We start from the raw sequence: 20,516 nt of genomic DNA on the forward strand, positions 1-20,516 counted from the left end.
CAAATATCTCAAAATGACTATACCAATGTTATATATATCGTTGAGTACTAACTACGGTTAATAAACTGTATTCATGGGTCATATGTCACTTATGCAGTAGTATCACACAATGTAATACTAAAACGTGTATACGTACATTATCAGTGAACACCACCCCAAGTTTCCAGATCTGGTATTTAACATCAATGGAGTTCAGCCTGTTGAAGAAGGAAGCTGTTACAGCACACAACATGAATCGCTAACACATAAACACTCATCTATTTCAAACCTGTTGGAATATAAACCCTCACAGGTGGGATGGAAGGAGAAGTATCGCCACACAAGGTGTGAGTGCAGGTGGATCCTGTGTATGTTCAGAACAGTATTATCCTCTCTCGTCTGCCCATGGACACCATACCCGAGGTCTGGGCATTGCTGTCTGATTTCAACACATCCTCTGAGATGACTACAAACAGATGGTAACTGTGACATGTACACTCGTATGACGCACAACAACACTCATCACAAAATGTAAACACGTACATTCACACCACTCAAACACTCATCACACATTGTAAACACATTCACTCACACCACTCAAACACTCATCACACAATGTAAACATATTCACTCACGCCACTCAAACACTCATCACACAATGTAAACATATTCACTCACGCCACTCATTCATCACACAATGTACACGCACCCCACTCAAACACCCTAGCATTGATGTCACGCCCCGTTGAAAATGGAAAGGTTCTCAAACCTTTCCAATTTCCCTTCACTACTTTGCTTTTCAAATTAAACTTCTGTATCTTTTTTAACAAAATAAAGATTTAGGGGTTGAATGCTAAACAGTTTGTCCCGAAGATAGCCAAGAAGCAAGCAACCCACGCAGAGTCTGTCGTTGAATTGAGTAAACAAACAAACACAACAAGACACACACACGGGCGACAACACACATTGGTGCAGACACACATGCACACATAAGGGCACACACACCGATTTTTCCAATTTTAAAAACAGTCTGTAACGTTGGTTCTTGCACACCACACCGCCCCTTCAGCAGGGAATTGAACCACCCACCCAGAACAAGGCAGGCAAGCGATCTGATCTGAAAAGACTGCTTCTAATAGATCTGTCAAATGAAATGATGTTTGAGAAGGTATTGAGAAGTTAAACCTTAGGGGACACGTTCTACACCTGCCAAACCAGGTACAGCATTCAAACACACCTACTCACACATGATCCAAACACACAAACACACACATGATCCAAACACACCTACACACAGACACGATCCAAACCACACACATACACATACAAGATACAAACACCCACACCGGCACAACCAAACACACACATGATCCAAACACACACACAGACACACGCATAATCCAAACACACACACAATCACACAATCTAAACACACACACACACACACACACACACACACACACACACACACACACACACACACACACACACACACACACACACACACACACACACACACACACACACACACACACACACACACATTCAAAACCCAGACCCATGATCCACATGCACACACTCACCCTACCACACACTCTTACTTACACAGCAGCTAATGAGTTGTCTTTCTTGGGTTTCCTCTTCTCGTGTGAGTCGCTGAAGTCCAGCGCGGCCCGGTCCATCCCCAGCAGCTCGCTGATCCTGTCGTGGCCGTAGAACTCTCCGTACTTATCCATCACCTAGCAACCAGAAGGGGAGACACAGTGGTCAGTGTGCTTCCCGGTTACCCGTCTCACAGTGGAGTACAGGTCAGTTTCTCATTCCGCTTGTTTGGGACCAATCTTTCACAGAAACTTTCAAAGGATCAATGCAGGAGTTCATCAGAGAGGTAAAGAGGTATTTAAAGGGAGGGACAAAGAGTCATGGATAAGATCATGAAAATGAAGGAGATAATTAAATAACAATTAGAATTATCTGTCGTTATTCATACAAATACCCGATTGAATTGACTAACCTTTCTCTTCACAAATTTGTCCCAGTAATTGTTTGGGAAAGATCTGAAAACCAAAACAAAAGGACCTTAATAAGTGAATAATAATCATTTATAGAAGACATCGACCCCCCTTCATAGATACTGACCTGTTAATCGATTTATATTTTTAAATGATTGTTATATTGATAGATGCAATTATTATACTAAACAATGTTTTTTTTAATTCACACGCTCACACAGTAGTGTGTAAATATCAGTGCATCTCAGCATTAGTGAGTGGTCTTCGTTCACAGCCATGAGCAGTAGAGTGCAGCTCACTGTGTGTTGATGACCAGTCGGTCCCACTGGCCCTTGATGTCGTCCTCAGACGGCTGTTCCGTGATATACAGGCCATCAAACTCCAGCTTGCGGGCCACCTCCTTCTCACGCTTGAAGATCACCAACGGCACCTGGGTCGTACAATCACACAGTCTGAACCTCCTCAGAGCAGCTGTGGACACCACTCAACAGCTACAATTTGAAGGTCATTTGGTAGAAATGCCTTCTGGTAAAGCTTCTAGTGAGTGAACTGGTTTTTTGAGGAGATCCGTTTGGGTCGCCTGCCTCAGTATGAGATGGGGTAGGAGATGACCCCCCCGGCTCAATTCTGACCAATCAGGGCACCTCTTTGTTGGGCAATCCGTTTTGCTTGTTAGTCCCCAGTGAGTTGAAGGCAACAATTATGAAGGGTGAAAACTGAGTGAGGGAGGGCCAGAGGACATTTTATCCTTGTTTAAAATCTGTCGCTCTCCAATCTGAGCTACAGCAGCTTTTAGCAGTAAATCAAAATTATTGACATTTTAGCTTGTGAGTTAAAATAACCTGTATATAGACTATAGCGATTTCCCTAACGTTAAATAAATGTCAATAAAATGACATCCTACAACAGATATGTTCGTTACAAGAATCTTCCTGCTCCCAGAACCCCTCCCACTCACCCCTCCTACAAAGCCGGGCTACGCTAGCTCACATCCCACAGCCGGGCTACGCTAGCTCACATCACACGGCCGGGCTACGCTAGCTCACATCCCACAGCCGGGCTACGCTAGCTCACATCCCACAGCCGGGCTACGCTAGCTCCCATCACACAGCCGGGCTACGCTAGCTCCCATCACACAGCCGGGCTAATGATTAAAGGGCTGATTATGGTTCCACGGTCACGCAACGCAATGACCACGCAGACGCTTCGACGCAGTCAAGAACCTTTATGGTTCTGCGTCAGATTTTAGTAAGCGGACCAATCAGAGCCCTTGCTGCTGCGTCGCCTCAACGGAAGGTTAACATTTTTGAGAGGCGCATGTCAGGCCCTTGCGGTGGACGCAAGGAGGTTCCGTAACCCCCTTTCGTTGCGTGAACGTGGGACCATATTCGGCGCTTAACCTTCCACACCTCGTCTGCTACTTGTTGAAAAGGGTCTCTGCACTATTTAATAACATGTATTATGATTTGTATAATGATTCTGATTATGGATAACCACAGTTTACCCACAGCCAGATCATATTCGCTCATTAGAACTAGCCGAGGGAAAGTCTGCCGTCCACAATGATTTGAATAATTTTCAGTCATTGGATTAGCTTGGGGTTTGGTTCCCAAGCATTGTATTAACAACACCATTGTTGTAACTGCTCTCATTGAAGTTACAACTCTACATCAATATATTAAGAGATCTCCAAAATGCCACCACTATCATCACCATCTACATCCCTCTCCGAGGGCCCCTGACTGGCCGACTGAACACCAGAGCTGAGCTTGCAACCAGGAGCCCACCTTCAGACAGTAGTAGCCGATGATGCAGAAGAAGGAGATGACCGTGTGCATGATGGCCAGGATACGTAGGGTGGGCTCCATGTAACCGCTGCTCTCCTCCAGGACGAAGTGCACCGTGACCGGCCTGGGGGCCTCCCGGCCTTCCTCGGCCGCCCGGCCCTCCATCTCCTCCAGTGTGGCCCACTCCACCCTGGACTGGCTGCTGGGATACAGCAGCTCCTTCTGCTCCACCACGGCCGAGGACGTGGACACCTGTAGGAGGGGGTCGGATCACACTAGTTCTTGTTGTGGTAATGAAAGGGCAATACCGGTCTTGCCGATCAAACCATCACAACCGTGGATCCACTCAAACATCCGTTGCCAAGATCATTTCAGACCCTCTACTTGAATATTTATATTACTATATTTATATTTATTTATATTTACTGCACTTATTGTAACTCTATGCTGCTCTGATAATTCTCTGATAATTCATGTACAAACTGCACTTTACTGCTCCTTTGCACTTCCGGTTGGTCACAAAACCTCATTTCGTTGTACTCTGCACAATGACAATAAAGTGAATCCAATCCAATTTGTTAAAAAAAAGGAATTGTATTCTGCCGAGAGCATTAACAATGAGCAAGCTCTTGCTAGGATATAAACATTGTCAATGTAGCACCTGGATATGCCAATGCTCATCCGTCTATGGTGAGAAGTACTGTAGAACATCTCAAAGGGCTACTGCTGTTGTTTATCTTCCGGGCAACGCATCCTCACACTAAACACTGTAGTATTAGAAATGTATTCCATATATTTGACATGGTCATTATGCGAATCCCATTTTGGTAATGGGGGCTTCAGTTTAGCCAGGAGACAGGGATACGATGGTTTGATCACCCTGACCAGTAACATCTATATGGGCATGGGTTTCCTCAAATACAACAAATAAAAGATGTGTAATAATGGATCAGCTGAACTATGGATAATGAGAATGGACCAAAGGGAAGCCGGTACCTTGTAGAAGAGGAGGATGAAATTGATGGCAAAGGCCACAAACAGAGCCAGCATCCGCATGTTGTAGAAATTCCTGGCAAAGTAGTTCTGAATGGGAGAGCCACAAGGAGAACAGGACATTACAGAACTGCCCTAGTTCTGAAGGGGAGAGCCACAAGGAGGACAGGACACTAAAGAACAGCGCTAGTTCTGAAGGGGAGAGATACAAGGACAGGGCATTACATGGTTGGGACGGAGGGATTATACTTTGGATGTTTCTAATGTACCATTTAAAAGCCTGGCCTATGATTCGAAAGGCCTGAGGTGTCTTTGGGAGGCATAGTCAAGTTGGGTCGCTGGTTTCTTCTTTTAATTGGGCTTTATTGTTTTTGTTGACTATTTAACGACTCATTTTCCAACACAATCACTTCTACGACCCAAAGCATATGGCTGTGTCGACACAAGACCATGTTTGGCTAACTGTGCTGTGCGTACATTAAGGCAGACCTGTGGCAACTTTTGGGATTGTCACCTCATCCCTTCTGCTCAGTAACATGAAGCCGTTAGACAGCAGATAACCTCATGGTTAATGTGTTCACACCTCATCCTTTCTGCTCAGTAACATGAAGCAGTAAGACATGACGCAGATTACCTCATGTTTAATGTGTTCACAATTTATCCCTTTGGCTCAGTAACGTGAGGCAGCAAGACATGACGCAGATTACCTCATGTTTAATGTGTTCACACCTCATCCCTTTGGCAATATAGTATCAATGTGTCAGATACAATTCGTAATAGATTATTAGATACATGATTCATCAGATCCTTAGAACATGAGCAACACTGTGTTGATTTGAGTTTGGATTATTTTAATCCGTTTCTAATTTTGTTTGGTTTGGACTGGATTCTTTTTTGTATTCATATTCTTTAAAGTTCAGTTCCTGGTTGGAAATCCTTAAAACGCACTTGTTAAGCGTTTATTCATTTATTTTATCATCGTATAGATTACTTTATTTTGTCATCAAAGTTGTGTTTGATCAAATAAAACCACCACAATTGGATAATCCAGTGTCTGGGCACCATTTTGCAATGAAACATGCTGTTTACACTCAATAAGTGTTCTGATTGTAATAGCCGAGACGGTTTCAGAGGAAATCTGTAAATTGCCTTCAATCAGAACACAGGTTCTTCAGCGCTATCTGGCGGCCATATATTGCATGCTGAACTTCCAATAGAGGGGGCAAGTGTCAAAATGATACAATGGGTTTTCAAGATATCGACCCGTTTGTGTCTCAAAAAGTTTATATCTTCAATTTTGCATTGACTTGCATTAGATTTATGTTTTTATTTGGAGATATTACCTAAATCGACTTAAAAAATCTCTATCTTTGCTCTACTTTACTTACATCAAATATTGACTCAGGTACTCATCAGATGTCGTGCTGTTGCCCAATTGTACTATAGGGCTACCAACTGATAATGCACTAGATGTATTCACTTATGTATTCACGAAATTAAATCTTCCCCCTTTGCTGTGTCCTCTAACCAGTAGCACAAACATTGAAGTCCTTGGAGATATACTCTATAGCACCGAAATATGGTCCTGCATTTCCGTTTCTTCGTTTTCAGTTGCATTTTGTGTTTGAGATTCTATCCGTTTTTTCGTTTTCAGTTTTGGGTATCTACAATCAGATAGTGGTCTGCAGCTATGTGAAAGGGATTTTGTAACCCTTTTTTTTAAAACAATCTTTGTATGTCCAATCTCATCCTATAATGTTTGGCCATCTTGTGCATATTTTTGCAACATAATGAATAATAAGATCAATGAAAATCGCGTCCTACCAACAGTTTCCTCTGGTAGGCGATAATCTTCTTCCAGAAGACGGACTCCTGCAGGTCTGGTTCCTCAGACTTGAAGATGTAATTCTGTCGGATCTTCTGTTTAGCCATCGCCTCTTTTTTCACTTTGTCTTTGTCTTCGTTCTCAGGCCTTAAGCCACAAGGACATGTAGTGCAGAAGCTTAGATCAGATGAACATGGATGGACTGAGACTAGAGCTAAAGATGGATACACATACTGCGCGCCTTGTTTCTCTTGAAGGACAGTAGGGAGATAAAGTAAAAAGCTCCCCCATCTCTAGGTAGCTTTCGAAAGCAGGGCAACGCATTCAATTCCCATTGAGCATTATTCAAAGAGTATCTGTGAATATCTAATGAAATTAATTGCAGTCTTAGCTTTTACTCATTTGAAGCAATTGCACTTAATTGTGCTTGAAAAAGTGCAAGCACAATTAACAAACACTTCTTTTGGTTTTGGCTCATTTGACATACCCTGTTTTCTTGGACTCATGGCTGGTCTCTGCTGTTCCTTCGCTGTCCTCCAAGCCTGAACTCTTTATCTAGAAGAGATGTGATTTTATTGATGCTTATAGATTAAAACCATGTCCATCATAGAGATCATGCAGAGACAGACACGCTACATGCAATATGGGAATGATTAATACATGACTAAGGATGTGAGCGAGAGATGGTTAGAATTAGAAAATAACTGAGAGAGCCAGCCGTCACTAAATGAACGGTATAAGAACAGAACGATTGGCGACTGGCGAGTACACAGCCAACGTAAAGCACCAGCTGACAACCCCACCTGGTGCCTCTGTCTGAGCTCCGGGGAGGGGATTGCGGCGGGGGGAGGGGAGATCAGCAGGTGGGTCAGGCTTGCGTTGGGGTCGTGGGGCGTGAGCTTGTACTGGCCCCCCTCCCTTCTCAGGTCCAGGCCGAAGATGTCCGACAGAACCTCGGTTTCGCCGGTGTTGATGGCCAGGTCTGCCAGCTCATCCTCGGGGTGGAAGGCGCGGTCTGAGGACTTCTTCTCTGGCTCCGCCCCCTCCCCACGCACCCCCTCATCCTGGCTGAGGTCAGGCAGGCTGCCCAGCAGCTCCGACACCTGGAGGAGCACATTCAGGTCAGACACGGACAAGAAGGTCCAGTTTGTTGAATACAACACGCAGGGTCTGTACACAACACAAAGACAAGGAGACGGTACAACGTGCCTTCATGGCGCTGCCGCCGTTCAGAAGGCTGCCTCCCATCAGGCTCTTGTATGTGATCCTGCAGAAGCCCCTGGCCACGCTGAAGACAACGTACAGGACCCGGAGCAGCGTGGACCAGTAGAAAGAGGCCAGCGTGGTCACCAGGTCCCTGACAGTCATCTTCTTCAACCTCTTCACCTGCTTCTTCACGCTCTTCATCGACAGCACCTGACAACAAGCAGGGGACCATTAATCTGGTGACACATAAAGGGTGCTGTGGATATTACCGGAGTGCAGTTCTTGTGAGAAATGCCACGGCCATTCATGAGTGAAACGCTTTGTGGGGATGAGAGTTCTGGTTCTGGTTGTGGTGTGGATTATAACGGCTCATCTCATGACGCATCACGGCCGTCGTCCCCATCGGTCCTTGCCTTCATGACGATCACCACGTTGTAGCGCAGCGCGAGCAACGCCGTCCGCAGGGTGGCCACGGAGAAGAAGCCCGTCTCGGGGCCCGCCTCCTCGGGCCGCTCCTGCTCGCTTTCCTCCTTCACCGCCGAGCGCTCGCCCGCATCCGACATCTGCGCGGCTAGCTGCATCTCGAAGATGGTGTCCTCGCAGAAGTTGACGAACAGCTCCATCTTCTCCTTCTCGCCGCCCTCGTTCACCACGTCAAAGATGAACTGTCGCTTCGACTCCTTCACCTGGCGGGGGGGAGGAGCAGCAGGGGGTGAGGCACATGCCAAAGAACTAGGACGGAGACGCAAACAGTACATGCTGGTTGCTTACATGCAACCAAAGGAAGAGATTAGTCTGGTCTGACTGTGCCTCTAGAGAGAGCTTGAAATAAATGGACTAGACAAGTTGTATTACAACAATTACTTGAGTTGAACACTGACCTGGGGCTTCTCCCACTGCGTCCGGCTGGACTCGCTGATCTCGAAGTAAACCCGTTCAATGCGCTTGGCGCTCCCCATGATCTCGATCCTCCCCAGGTAGGGCTGGAAGTAGTCCAGCACGCTCTCCGCCAGCGCCAGGAAGGTCTGCAGCCGTGTGTCGTGGGGCATGTGCTCTGACAGGTTGGTCAGCAGAACTGCCACGTTGAAGCCAATGTCCTGAAGGAAGACATTGGAGATGGATCGATGGACGGACTGCACCTCAAGCCCAGTTCTGATAGGAGATTTGTGACGAGACGAAACAGAGAACGTGGAGGCGGTGTGACCTGGACGGCTGCAGAGCGTACCGCCGTTGATTGGCATCTCAGGAGATTGACCTCAATACGCAGTGCGCTAATAGAACCTACTGCCGTACCTCCCAGCTACTTAAACATGGCCGATAATTTACCACAACATGACAAGATAACAAAAGTAAGCTACAGTGCCTATTTATGGGAATTATAGCTGTGTAACAAGCAGAAATATCACTGTAATATTTTGTTTCCAACCAGTTTCAATAAGCCTCTTTCCAGGTAAAATACAGTCCCTGGAGTGTTTTACTTTCCCAGCTGCTAGCATTGCGCAAGTAGCCACATAGGGCTTCATACCGCTTCTCACTGCGTCGATTTCAAAGGCCCAGTTTCAGAACTTTATCTTGTGATTTGTTTCAAGCAGCCATCAGTTGCAAGCAGTCTTGTCAAAAATATCTGATCTGAGCTGGGATTTAGAAAGGAATGGGGAATGTACTAGCTATAGAACGTCACAACATATGCGGCCAACCCCGAGCAATATCCTCCTGAAGGTACCTTGGCCGGCTCGTGGAAGCGCTCCACAAACTCCTCATAGTCCAGCAGTTCGTTTTCGTCCGTCTCTGCACAGGAGAGGAGGAACTCCGTTTCCGACTGGGTGTAGTGCTTGTGGCTTTCCATGGCTTTATGGAAGTCCCTCTTGGAGATCACGCCTGCAGATCAACATATAAACGTCTAACTTTCCATTCACCAATCGGTAGGGTCCACTGCCTCAGTCAGATGATAATCATTTAGAATCACGGTACCAACAATGACCTAACTTCGGTCTGGATGTGGGTAAATTTGAGACCATTTATCAAATGTTTCGTGTTTGTTTAGCCTAGTCTAGATCCTGCATGTTCTAACTCCTGCGTAGACTAAATCCTGCCCAGCCTAGACCCAGGTAGGACCAGCTACTTGCCTTTGCCATCCAGATCGTACTCCTTGAAGGCGTCCGAGGAGGTCAGGTCTTTGAGTTTGAGGAACATGTCGAAGAACTTGAGGATCATCTCCACGTTGTTGGAAGATTCCACCAGCATGTCCACCATCTGCTTGCCAATGGTGCCGTTCACCACGTTACCTAAAGGGTGGTGTCGGAGAACACATGACAGGACTGAGATCCAGGAGCAGTATGAAGCCAGGTTATAGAGGGGGAGTGCTGACGGTGGGGGCCCTAAGGTTCGAAACAAGGAGCTCCAGGTTCCACAAGCGCCACCGAGGTTATTTCAACCATTGTTACAAAGAGGAGAGTATATGATGATATAAGATAGAATCACAAAGTGTAGTCATAGTGGTGAAAATCACCCTCACAATCACAATAAACATTTTGAACACTAGCATGAATTCACTATTTTCACTTTTCACATTTTCTGATATGGTCTGTGGAGCACATGTGATGGAATGTTGACATGACACAAGTTTATTCAGACCTTAATTCAAGATTATCTTCAGACCTACCCTCAAGCATAGAGAGCAGCATGACCACCATGTCCTTCTGGAGGTCCATCAGCTCCTTCAGTAACTCTATCTGACTGGAGTCCTGCAAGGAGACAGTAACAGGTTGTGCCCTCGGTTGGCCGGACATATCAAAACCGATCAGACAATCGTACAAAAGTCTCATAGGGAGGGAAAGTAAAAACCTGCCCCATTAAATGGTAACTTTATGACGGAGAATGAGCATTGAATTTCCCATTGACCATTTGTAGAAACAAATGCTACTTTAATTCCAATATGAACTATGCCATTGGCTACCTTTTTCAGATAGATAAAAACATAAGCCTAGAAGAACTGCCATCAAAAGATGTGGTTTAGGTAAAGGTTCAACGCGTGTTTAAAAACGTTGTTGAAATCAACGGTAGTTATAACCTTTTAACCATAAATAGGAATGGGACTTTCGGTTTGCAGTACAGCCTATAATACACATTTCTTAAAACATCTCTACGGGAAAAGCGATGCATTTCAACCCCGTTTGAAGGCAACCACAACGGGGAGCAGTTTCACTCTCGTGCACTTCCTGCGCCACGTCTATAAACTTTGAGACTGTGCAGTAGTAATTTTCAAACAGGACTATTTAGCTTTTGCTATCCCTAAATACATAACATATTTATTAAGGGATGTGCTGTTTGTCCTAGTGGGCCAGACGGGAGCCATTTAACTTCAATACGGCCTTGAAAGACTTTATTTTAAACTACTTAAATCTGCAGTAGGTACGATTTAAGAGCTATTATTTATTAGCAATGGCGCAGCAATCCATCAAATATAAGTGAGTGAAATGCTCAGATCCCAACTAACTCGTTGTGAGACAATTTCCACCTCTCTGGGTTAAATTCCACTAGTGAAGACCAATCTCTTCCATCTACTTCATCATTGTCCATCACCTCTGTCAATCACAGGTGCATGAAATGAATCACATCTCAATGAGGGAGGAGCAGAGGGAGGGAGACAACAGAGAGGTAGGGCCTTTTTTCTTTTTCTTTCATTCTTCTATTTTCCGCTGTCTCTCTTTCCAACTCTATACTCTTACCTCCGGCCCCTATAACCAGCGTGAATGTCCCCTGCCCTGGGGCTGACATGTCGGCTCTTTTCACAGACTGAGCTTGTGCATGGTAACACGCACCTCGCACCCAAACCCACCTGAGACAGTTTCATCTGCATATGGGCGAAGACATGCAGGAAGCCCACAACCGCGTCCCACAGGCGGCTGTGGGCCAGACTCTGTTGGTTCCCTGTGCACGGGCCCTGGAGGGAGACACGTCAACATGAACACGCACGTCAGACATCTTCCAGCCAATAGAATGAAGGAGGAGCCTTCAGGAAGGCAGAACATGTGGCAGAAATTGGTGCCTCACCTGGTAGCATCCATCTTGGATCTAAATGCTAGCTGGGGGGCTGGCGTTTGGCATGCTAACATGCTTTTGGCTTAACACTGTTTGCATATCGATTGAATAAGACTTTGCTATTTTTTAAAAAGCCTTGCAAAATCTCTAGTTATGAGTTCATGAGTATAAAAACATTTCTTAACTAACAACATTTTCTTCCACGTTATATTGTAGGTTAAAACGATTAGGTGAAGAGGCTTTGGTTTTAACCCCTTTCTTATAGTCACCTTGCCCCATAATAACTCAATAAGGCACCTATATGGCAAGCTTGTATTCCTATTAGAGCTGTCAAGCGATTAAAATATTTAATCGTGATTAATCGCATTAATGTCATAGTTAACTCTAATTAATCGCGATTAATGGCAAATTATTTTTCTATGCTAAATATCCCTTGATTTTTTTGTCCCATAATTCTTCTCATTTTAATTCTCTTATCAATATGGTGAAGTGCATCGGCTTGCCTTGTGCAAATGATTTTTTATTGATAACAACATTGGCATATACTGATCAAAACAGGACGATACAAAAAAAGAGCCTATAGTGCAATTAAACGACTGCTTTGAACAAATGTCATTTGAACATAGCAGTCAGGCTACTGCTTCTTTGTTTTGAGCCAAAGAAAAAAAAAAAATTTATAAAATGATTGCGTTAATCGCGCGATAAAAAAATTAACGCCGTTAAATTTGGTTTGCGTTAACGTCGTTAATAACGCGTTTAACTGACAGCTCTAATTCCTATAGAGCATCAAAGTGCCTCCCAACAGATTTAGTTAGAATCTAAAGCAATGGATCAGGTTCAGAGCTGCTCTCCTGATCCCAGGGGAGTGAGCTCACCTGGATGTACTCAGTCAGCGTGTTGAACACCTGCTTGGCCACGTTGATGGCCTTGGAGAAGTTTCTCTGTCCCTGCTCGTCGATCACCTCCTTCCCGGAGTAGTACCAGTAGAAGTCACTGATGGACTCCTAAAGCCGCATGAGGAGGATGAGGGCCAGGACAGAAGATGAGGGTTGGACACTTCAATGCTATGCCGAACTCACACAACAGGATCTTTACATCTTTCAAAATGGTGGAGAAATGGTAGAGTAGAGTGAGGACTGGAGCGAGGACGTTAGAAGGGAGTTTTTCAGGTTGTTCAGTTCCAAAATCTTGCTCTCTTCCGCTCTTTGCTGCTCTCTCACTTTACAACTCTGGGATCTGACCTGAAGCAGTTAGGTAGTTTTAGAGAGACCACCAGAGTAAGATGGATCCTCAATCTATGTAACCACACCCCTCCCCTCAGGCCTCCCTCCTAAGCCACTCCCTCATAGCTTGCTAGCTTAGCAATAGGTCTGCTCAGTGTGGTGTTGGAAGACTAGCGTAAACTACTGGACAGTTTAGTAGAGGCCTGTGGCAGACTTACTGATGTTAGGAGGAAGTCCCCAGTAGTCAAGCACCAAGGGGCGGGAATGAGCCGTACTCTAAGGAGGAAGTGAAGCACCAGGGGGCGGGACTGACCTACTCTGAGGAGGAAGTGAAGCACCAGGAGGCGGGACTAACCTGTACTCTGAGGAGGAAGTGAAGCACCAGGGGGCGGGACTGACCTGTACTCTGATGAGGAAGTGAAGCACCAGGGGGCGGGACTGACCTACTCTGAGGAGGAAGTGAAGCACCGGGAGGCGGGACTGACCTGTACCCTGAGGAGGAAATGAAGCACCAGGGGGCAGGACTGACCTGTACTCTGATGAGGAAGTGAAGCACCAGGGGGCGGGACTGACCTGTACTCTGAGGAGGTAGTCCACAGTAGAGATAATTATGTTAACGGTCGTGTTGTTCCCTGTCTGGGTTCGAAGGTAGTTCTGGAAATCTGACAACCACAAGGTGTATATTCTGTGTAAATTTAAAAACGAATGCAGACTAAAAACAGATGAATCAACACTATACAAATGAGTGTGTATTCTTCAAATTACAACGAATCAGAACATCCAAAATGTATGAATACAAGTTCTGAAATAAATTAAGCTGAATTGCTTTCTACACACATTATTTAAGGAGAATTTAATTAATCTCTGCTGTTCTGTTATATCGGAACAGAATGTACCAGGGTGGCTAAGGGTAATTATTTTGTTTATATCACAGTTGATTAGATATTAATTACTTTCATATACTATTATACAATAATTATAGCATTCATTTGAAATATTCTTCTGCAATGCTTTGTTATGTCTTCGACCAACATCTGGTAAACAGTTTGAGTTGATGATTGTAGTCAAGGTTGGATTTAAAGTGAACTTTTACAGTTCAAAGTCTTTTTCCTATTTTTGTTATTTTGGGTGTACAAAATAATGCACACGCATGAAACTTGAGTGAGCCCAGAATCAAGTGATCCCCCATGCTGTGGTATCAAAGGGGCCGGTCAGCCAGTTACCAGAGTTGTGTCCTTCACAGAGGAGCTGCAGGAAGCGGAACAGGTCACAGGTGAACTCGTCGTCCTGCATCACCTTTTCACCTGGCCGCAGAAAAAAGGACCAGCACACACACACACACACACACACACACACACACACACACACACACACACACACACACACACACACACACACACACAGAGACAGGCACAAAAACACAGGCACACACAAACACACACGCACGCACACACAGAGACAGGCACAAACACACAGGCACACACACACACACACACACTCACACACAAACAAAGGCATATACACACACAGGCACACACACAGGCACATACAAACACACACATCAATTTTTCCAAAACATACATTTACCAAAATTGTGTAGACATTTACCCACATTCAACATTCAAACCCAAGGTACACATATCAAAAAAAAAGAAGAATAGCAAAAAGGAAAGCAGAGAGAAAAGGCGATTGACAGACAAGGAGAGATAAAAAGAAAAAAGAAAGACTACGTTAAAAAGAGAAGTGCATTTTACGAACGAAGCAACACCAACAACTTGAGAATGATAATAAGGGTATTGTGTATCGCAGACATAAAACACCAAAACAAACAATATAGAAGATGCAAAACCTCTGCCTTTCAATCTTCCTGGGATGAGATCAACCACAGCACACAGACACAAAACATACCTTTTCCAACCAAAAGTCAAATGTATCAATACGGCGGCGTTATGGCATAGGATTTGTGAAACACCATGCTCAGACCATTTTGGGCAGTTTTTCTCCAATGTATCAATTATGGTTTAACCAGGTGTCAATGATGCAGTTAATCAGGCTGGTGAGGAAACACACTGAAACCATGTTGTCATGGAAACCGGCGGGCGGGAATAGTCAAGTGGACACGGAAGCAACCACAAAACAGGGCAGTAAACTGGATACAACCGGACGCAGCTGGGGAAAAATTACAGTTGGAAAAAAAGTCTGAAAGCCACTTTATTTCTGAGCAAAATGTATATCAAGGAATTCTATATATATAATAATTATTAATATGATAATGAAATAATTTGAAAGTCTTTTTGTTATTATTTTTTTTATTATTAGTCTTTTTAATATTAAATAGTAAAAAGACTTTTGGAGTCTTGCCTAAATGAAGAAAAGATAAATAAACATTCTATATTGTATCAAAGTCGCAATGTGAAACTTATAAACAACTTCAACTTTTGTTGATTTACGTAGACGTATCGGTTGTTGATACTTATCAATAGTGATTTTAATACAGTTATCAATAAGGGATACTCCCAAAACCCTCTCACTCAGCCACCCAGCCAGACGAGAGTGGACAGAACAGCCAATCAGAGTGGAAAGAACAGTTCTTTGTTTCTTGTATTCTGAAAGTCTCCCGTCTCTAACTTTATCGAATTACAAATAAATTAAAACAGTTTCAGGCTTATTACTTACAATGGTTAACCAGATGATGATATGTTATATGAGAGATTTATATTTGTATGATTATTATTATTAGAATAACTACACTAGTATTACTACCATTATTACTATAAACTACACATAATTTACACTTATTTTAGAACCAGTCCAAACCTCCTCTGGTCTATCCGCACAAAGAATAACTTGTAACAATTTAATACGATGAGATGAGATCCATTGAGATCCGATTTTTTGTGATAAAATTATGAGAAATAGTGAAGAAAAACAACCAGTAATTACATCCCACAGTGCAAGTAAGCACTGGCTTGTAGTTGAGATGAATGATCAATACCTCTGACACACAGCTATAATTACAAGTTTATGAAGGTAGTTTACCGCTATGGGCGCAATAAGAGGACAGTATTGAGAAACTTAATATTTACCTCTGTCATGTCCTACAACATGTACAGTAACCATGGTGACTATGACAAGAGTCCTGATTGTGATTGGTAAAACTGATTAATAAGTAGGCTAGAGTCATCAACAATCGGCCTTGGTGCAAAATAAATAAATGTGTCTTTTTGGCAAAAAAAATATTGCGTTGTATGCCCTGTGATTTATTATTATTTTGTTGACTCAACAAGCAATAAGGGTCAATGTAAAATGACCTTTAGAAAGAACTCCTTAAACGTGAATATTTTAACGGAATAACACAAAACAATAACACAGTACATTCAACTAATAAGCACATTATGAAATGCATAATTAAGGGCAAAATCATTATAGACTTTTCCAGTGAACCAACCCTCAGTTGGGATGGATTGATGTATGACCCACAGCCGGTCACACCTGGATCAAAGAGCCTTGTCGCGAAGCAGAGACACCATGCAGAGCTTCACAGACCTGCCTGCTTTTATAATCCTGCACAATGTACACAAGGGGGCAGCCAAGTGTTTCCAACCTCAAATGTCCATGAATGGCCAAGCACCATGAGGCTCTGCTTTGTGGTACACGGCCACCCTCACAGCACGGAAGGTGTTTAGTGCATCGCAATCACTGAAGATAACGTGTTGGGATTTCGCCTGGGGCATCAACGAAAAACAACATGCATGTTCCCTGCTTGACCAATCCGCAGTGAGCTGATGCAAACCTCCGCAGAGATGGGCACCTCGTTCTTGACCTCTGTGTGCCTCAGTCTCCAAGCCCGTGAGCAGTGGCTTTAATCACAGAATCAGACCTCGGTTTGTGGGCAGTATGGAGAAAACTAGTGAGCCAGCAGGGCATTTTGTATGCTCGTACCTTGTTTGGCGATGGTTTCGTTTCTTGAAAGTGGTTGTTTGGTGAATACTACACTGCCCCCTAGTGAACATATGCATGTTGGTAGACAATGTTACAAGCTTCCGTATACGAATACGCTAACTGATGCAGAAACATGTTGAAGGCTCAGAAGAATTAGAGAAAGCATCGTCTACACCCCCTCCCCTCCCTTCTCCCACGGAGGAGCAGCGGAGCACAATGATTTCAGAGAGAGAGAGAGAGAGAGAGAGAGAGAGAGAGAGAGAGAGAGAGAGAGAGAGAGAGAGAGAGAGAGAGAGAGAGAGAGAGAGAGAGAGAGACAGAGACAGAGAGAGCGAGCGAGAGAGAGAGAGAAAAAGAGAAAAGCTTAACACATTTAACACATTGCGAGCTGTTTAATGTATTACATAGTAATAAATGTAATGTATAACATCGTAATACATTTAATGCATTACATAGTTATACATTTAATGTATTACATAGTAAAAGATTAAACTGTACTCGAATCAATATTACCGTGTGTGGATCATCAGAAGCTCGATGCAATTTTTACACACAATGAATATTCATAATAATATATAAGGATACACACTAAAATCCCCTATGGCTTGTCCACCGTTGATGAAACAGAATCCTGTGCACATTCTGTGATGCATGTCTTTGTGTTGAGTGGATTTGAGTGGACAGGATAAGTTAAAATAAGAGGTCCTTTCTGGTTTCTCATCAAATGCTCCCCCTGAGATGAAAATGGTCCGTATATATAAAGGTTGATAGTTGGGTAACAATGGCACACGACACATTTTGGCACAAGAGAACAAAATTGCGAGAAAGGGTGAAGAAAAAAAGACAGAAGAACAGGACTATGACATAAATATGGACAGGTCAGCTACACCCTGGGAAAAAAAGCAACCGATACAATGGGGTGGGACGCCATCAGATGTGGAGCACAAAGCAAGATATAGACCATGTTGAGAGGAGCTGGACAGAACTGACACCACAGACAACAACCAAATGGCAGAGGGCATAATTACCACGCTCAGAGGTGATGGCTGAGGAGGGGGAGACAGAAAACAGCAAAAAGGCAAAGAAAGGGAACAGAAGAAAAGCCAGTAGTCAAATAGAGATTTAAAAACCTCCCAACGGATTAAAAAAATAAAATAATAATCGTTCAAATCAACTGGTAATAAAAATAATTGATATAAAAACTGGTAGCACTTTATAACAAATTCCCTTAGCAAGCCAGATGATGATGGATCAACATTATTAACTTTATTAACTTATTTTTGATCATTACACCATAAGCTGCGAAAACTTATTTAGTATCCGCGAATGATTTGACAAATCATAAATAATCATACAAATTGACAAGCAAAACCCAAATATTGTAGGTTCATCTGCTAGCTTAAGAAATTGTTTAATAAACATTGTTTTACTACTTATTGTCACAAATCTTGATTAATTATGAACTAATAATATGATAATCTAAATATAAAGATATTACCTATGAGGCTTGAAATCAATATATATATGGTTAATGGTTTTAATAATTTAGGTATTTAGCAGTTTAGCTGTTTTTCATGTGCTTGTGTATAGAGCTAGTGCCTCTGTTCACTAGAGATGGGAGTCACAGTAACTCAGGATAACTATGACAATACGATAGGATGCCTGCAGCAACGATGATATCCTGATGCAGCTTTATTCAATACATGACAATCATCTAAGTTACATCAGAATATCTTTGTGACTAGAAGAAGTGTCAACTGGTTTTATGTAAACCTGGAGACATTTCAGGGTTTATTCTGCTATCAACAAGCAAAACAAACGTGTTTTATGAAAACCTGGGATATCAGAAATCGTGATCTAAAGTTGTGCTAGAAGGTAATATGTGATGGATAAGGAAGAGTGAAGAATACAGTGCTGAGTGAACGGATTTTGGGTCTGTTTAGTGGCTTATTATTGAAGATCGGTTGTATGGAATGTATGGGTTATGCAAATTCAAAATAATACATCTTGGGAGGTTATTCTATTTTAGTCAGATTATTTTTTGAACAGGCTAGAAGGGAGGGAAAGTGTACATATACCAATGTAGGTATTCCTGGAAGATCACAAACATTCATTTTGGTGAAGTCTTTTCAGAATGTGTTAAGCTTTCGATACTCAAAAACTAGGGGTTATCTAAGATAATAATTCCCATAGTGCTGGCACAAATCTGTATTATTAAGTCCAGTTTGGGGTTACTTATGTTGAAGAAGGCCTATGGTTTTTGCGGGTATTTGGGGTCTGAAAAAGTTTGACAAACAAATATATAGATATTTCTATATAGGGTCAATCATAATACAAAACTATGGCAATGGCCCACACAGAAAATAGACAAAAACTGGTCGTACATAGTAAGAGTAAACCTGAATCATAAACGTAAATCAAGTAATCATTTGATTCCTCTTGAGTCGATTCCAAGATGGGTGGTTTGGTAATGCCAGGGAAGTGCCAGAAGATGAGGAAGGATGGCTCACTGGCAAAATTCTAATACAGTTGACAAATAGGCGTAGGTCAAAGTCACATCATAGTTTCAGCTGCACCACATGGATGTGGCAATCATCATGGAGGGCAAATGACCAAAATGGTGTGCGTTCGCCCAGCTTATCATATATTATCAGTTTATCATCTTCTGTATGATAACCACTGGCTGGCACATTGTTGTTACTGCAGGGGAATATTTCATTTTCGCTACCAACTTGTTAAATATTTTCTACAATGATACCTTTACATAATGATGACATAGTGTGATATATGAATGGTCTTGGCAATATCCCGTAAAGAAACAGAGATGGATATGACCCAGACGTAATCAAGAGTGGTCTATCCTATACACCATTAGAAGGTGTGTATTCTGCAAACTATTTAATTAGGCTTTATAGACGGAAGGAAAGGACGATGTAGTACTTCACGTAAGCCTGACTTCAGACAACTCCAAATCTGGATGTTTTAGGGCTAGGATTACCTCGGTTCAATCAACCAGTATGTTTCCAATAGTCAGTCGATGCACTTATCTGTCCATTCTGAATCATGTTTTTGTATTTACTTACATCCCTAATGTATCCAAACACAATAAACCCATAGCCAATAAGAAGAACACAAACAAAGTTTCTCAGAAGCAAGAAGGTGGTAAAATCCTGTGAGCTAAAACAAAGACCCCTTGTTACGCCGCTGTCTGGACTCTGTTCAACTGAAGCTGGTTGTGAGATCGCCATGCAAACAGTGAGGTTAACTACATCTAAACAGGCGGGAACCAGCTCCAGACGTGACAACATTCAGTCTAGATGGACTCGTCAGCCTGAACCGTGAAGGTGCATTTAGTATGGGGATTCATTCAGACACAGGCTGAGGTGATTGTGAGCGAGCTTTGGGCTCCTGCATCACATTACCTTTTTAAATCAAGACACAATCATAGATAATATCAAACCAAAAGTTGTTTAATACCATCAAGACCAAAAACTGGATCAGACAATGC

The 20,516-nt window shown here is 43.1% G+C and overlaps 1 protein-coding gene across 4 annotated transcripts in view; it reads right to left on the bottom strand.

The window, feature by feature from the left end:
* ryr2a (ryanodine receptor 2a (cardiac)) overlaps positions 1-20,516 on the bottom strand; it is a 168,591-nt gene that overhangs the window by 11,904 nt on the left and 136,171 nt on the right. For 2 of the 4 annotated variants that reach the window (XM_030340488.1, XM_030340486.1), the window contains 20 exons: positions 18,037-18,054; positions 14,290-14,370; positions 13,640-13,728; positions 12,719-12,847; positions 11,641-11,745; positions 10,465-10,546; positions 9,929-10,087; positions 9,526-9,680; positions 8,684-8,899; positions 8,216-8,488; positions 7,806-8,012; positions 7,400-7,699; positions 7,084-7,151; positions 6,596-6,743; positions 4,775-4,861; positions 3,779-4,030; positions 2,291-2,421; positions 1,994-2,036; positions 1,585-1,718; positions 137-197 (listed from right to left, as the gene is read on the bottom strand). In XM_030340488.1, coding sequence (XP_030196348.1) covers positions 137-197; positions 1,585-1,718; positions 1,994-2,036; positions 2,291-2,421; positions 3,779-4,030; positions 4,775-4,861; positions 6,596-6,743; positions 7,084-7,151; positions 7,400-7,699; positions 7,806-8,012; positions 8,216-8,488; positions 8,684-8,899; positions 9,526-9,680; positions 9,929-10,087; positions 10,465-10,546; positions 11,641-11,745; positions 12,719-12,847; positions 13,640-13,728; positions 14,290-14,370; positions 18,037-18,054 — 2,738 coding nt within the window. The remainder of the gene's footprint in view (positions 1-136; positions 198-1,584; positions 1,719-1,993; positions 2,037-2,290; positions 2,422-3,778; positions 4,031-4,774; positions 4,862-6,595; positions 6,744-7,083; positions 7,152-7,399; positions 7,700-7,805; positions 8,013-8,215; positions 8,489-8,683; positions 8,900-9,525; positions 9,681-9,928; positions 10,088-10,464; positions 10,547-11,640; positions 11,746-12,718; positions 12,848-13,639; positions 13,729-14,289; positions 14,371-18,036; positions 18,055-20,516) is intronic. The other 2 variants (XM_030340489.1, XM_030340487.1) reach the window with 1 other exon arrangement.

The sequence above is a fragment of the Gadus morhua genome, chromosome 18 (assembly GCF_902167405.1).
Source record: "Gadus morhua chromosome 18, gadMor3.0, whole genome shotgun sequence".
In the NCBI taxonomy this organism is placed as follows: Eukaryota; Metazoa; Chordata; class Actinopteri; order Gadiformes; family Gadidae; genus Gadus; species Gadus morhua.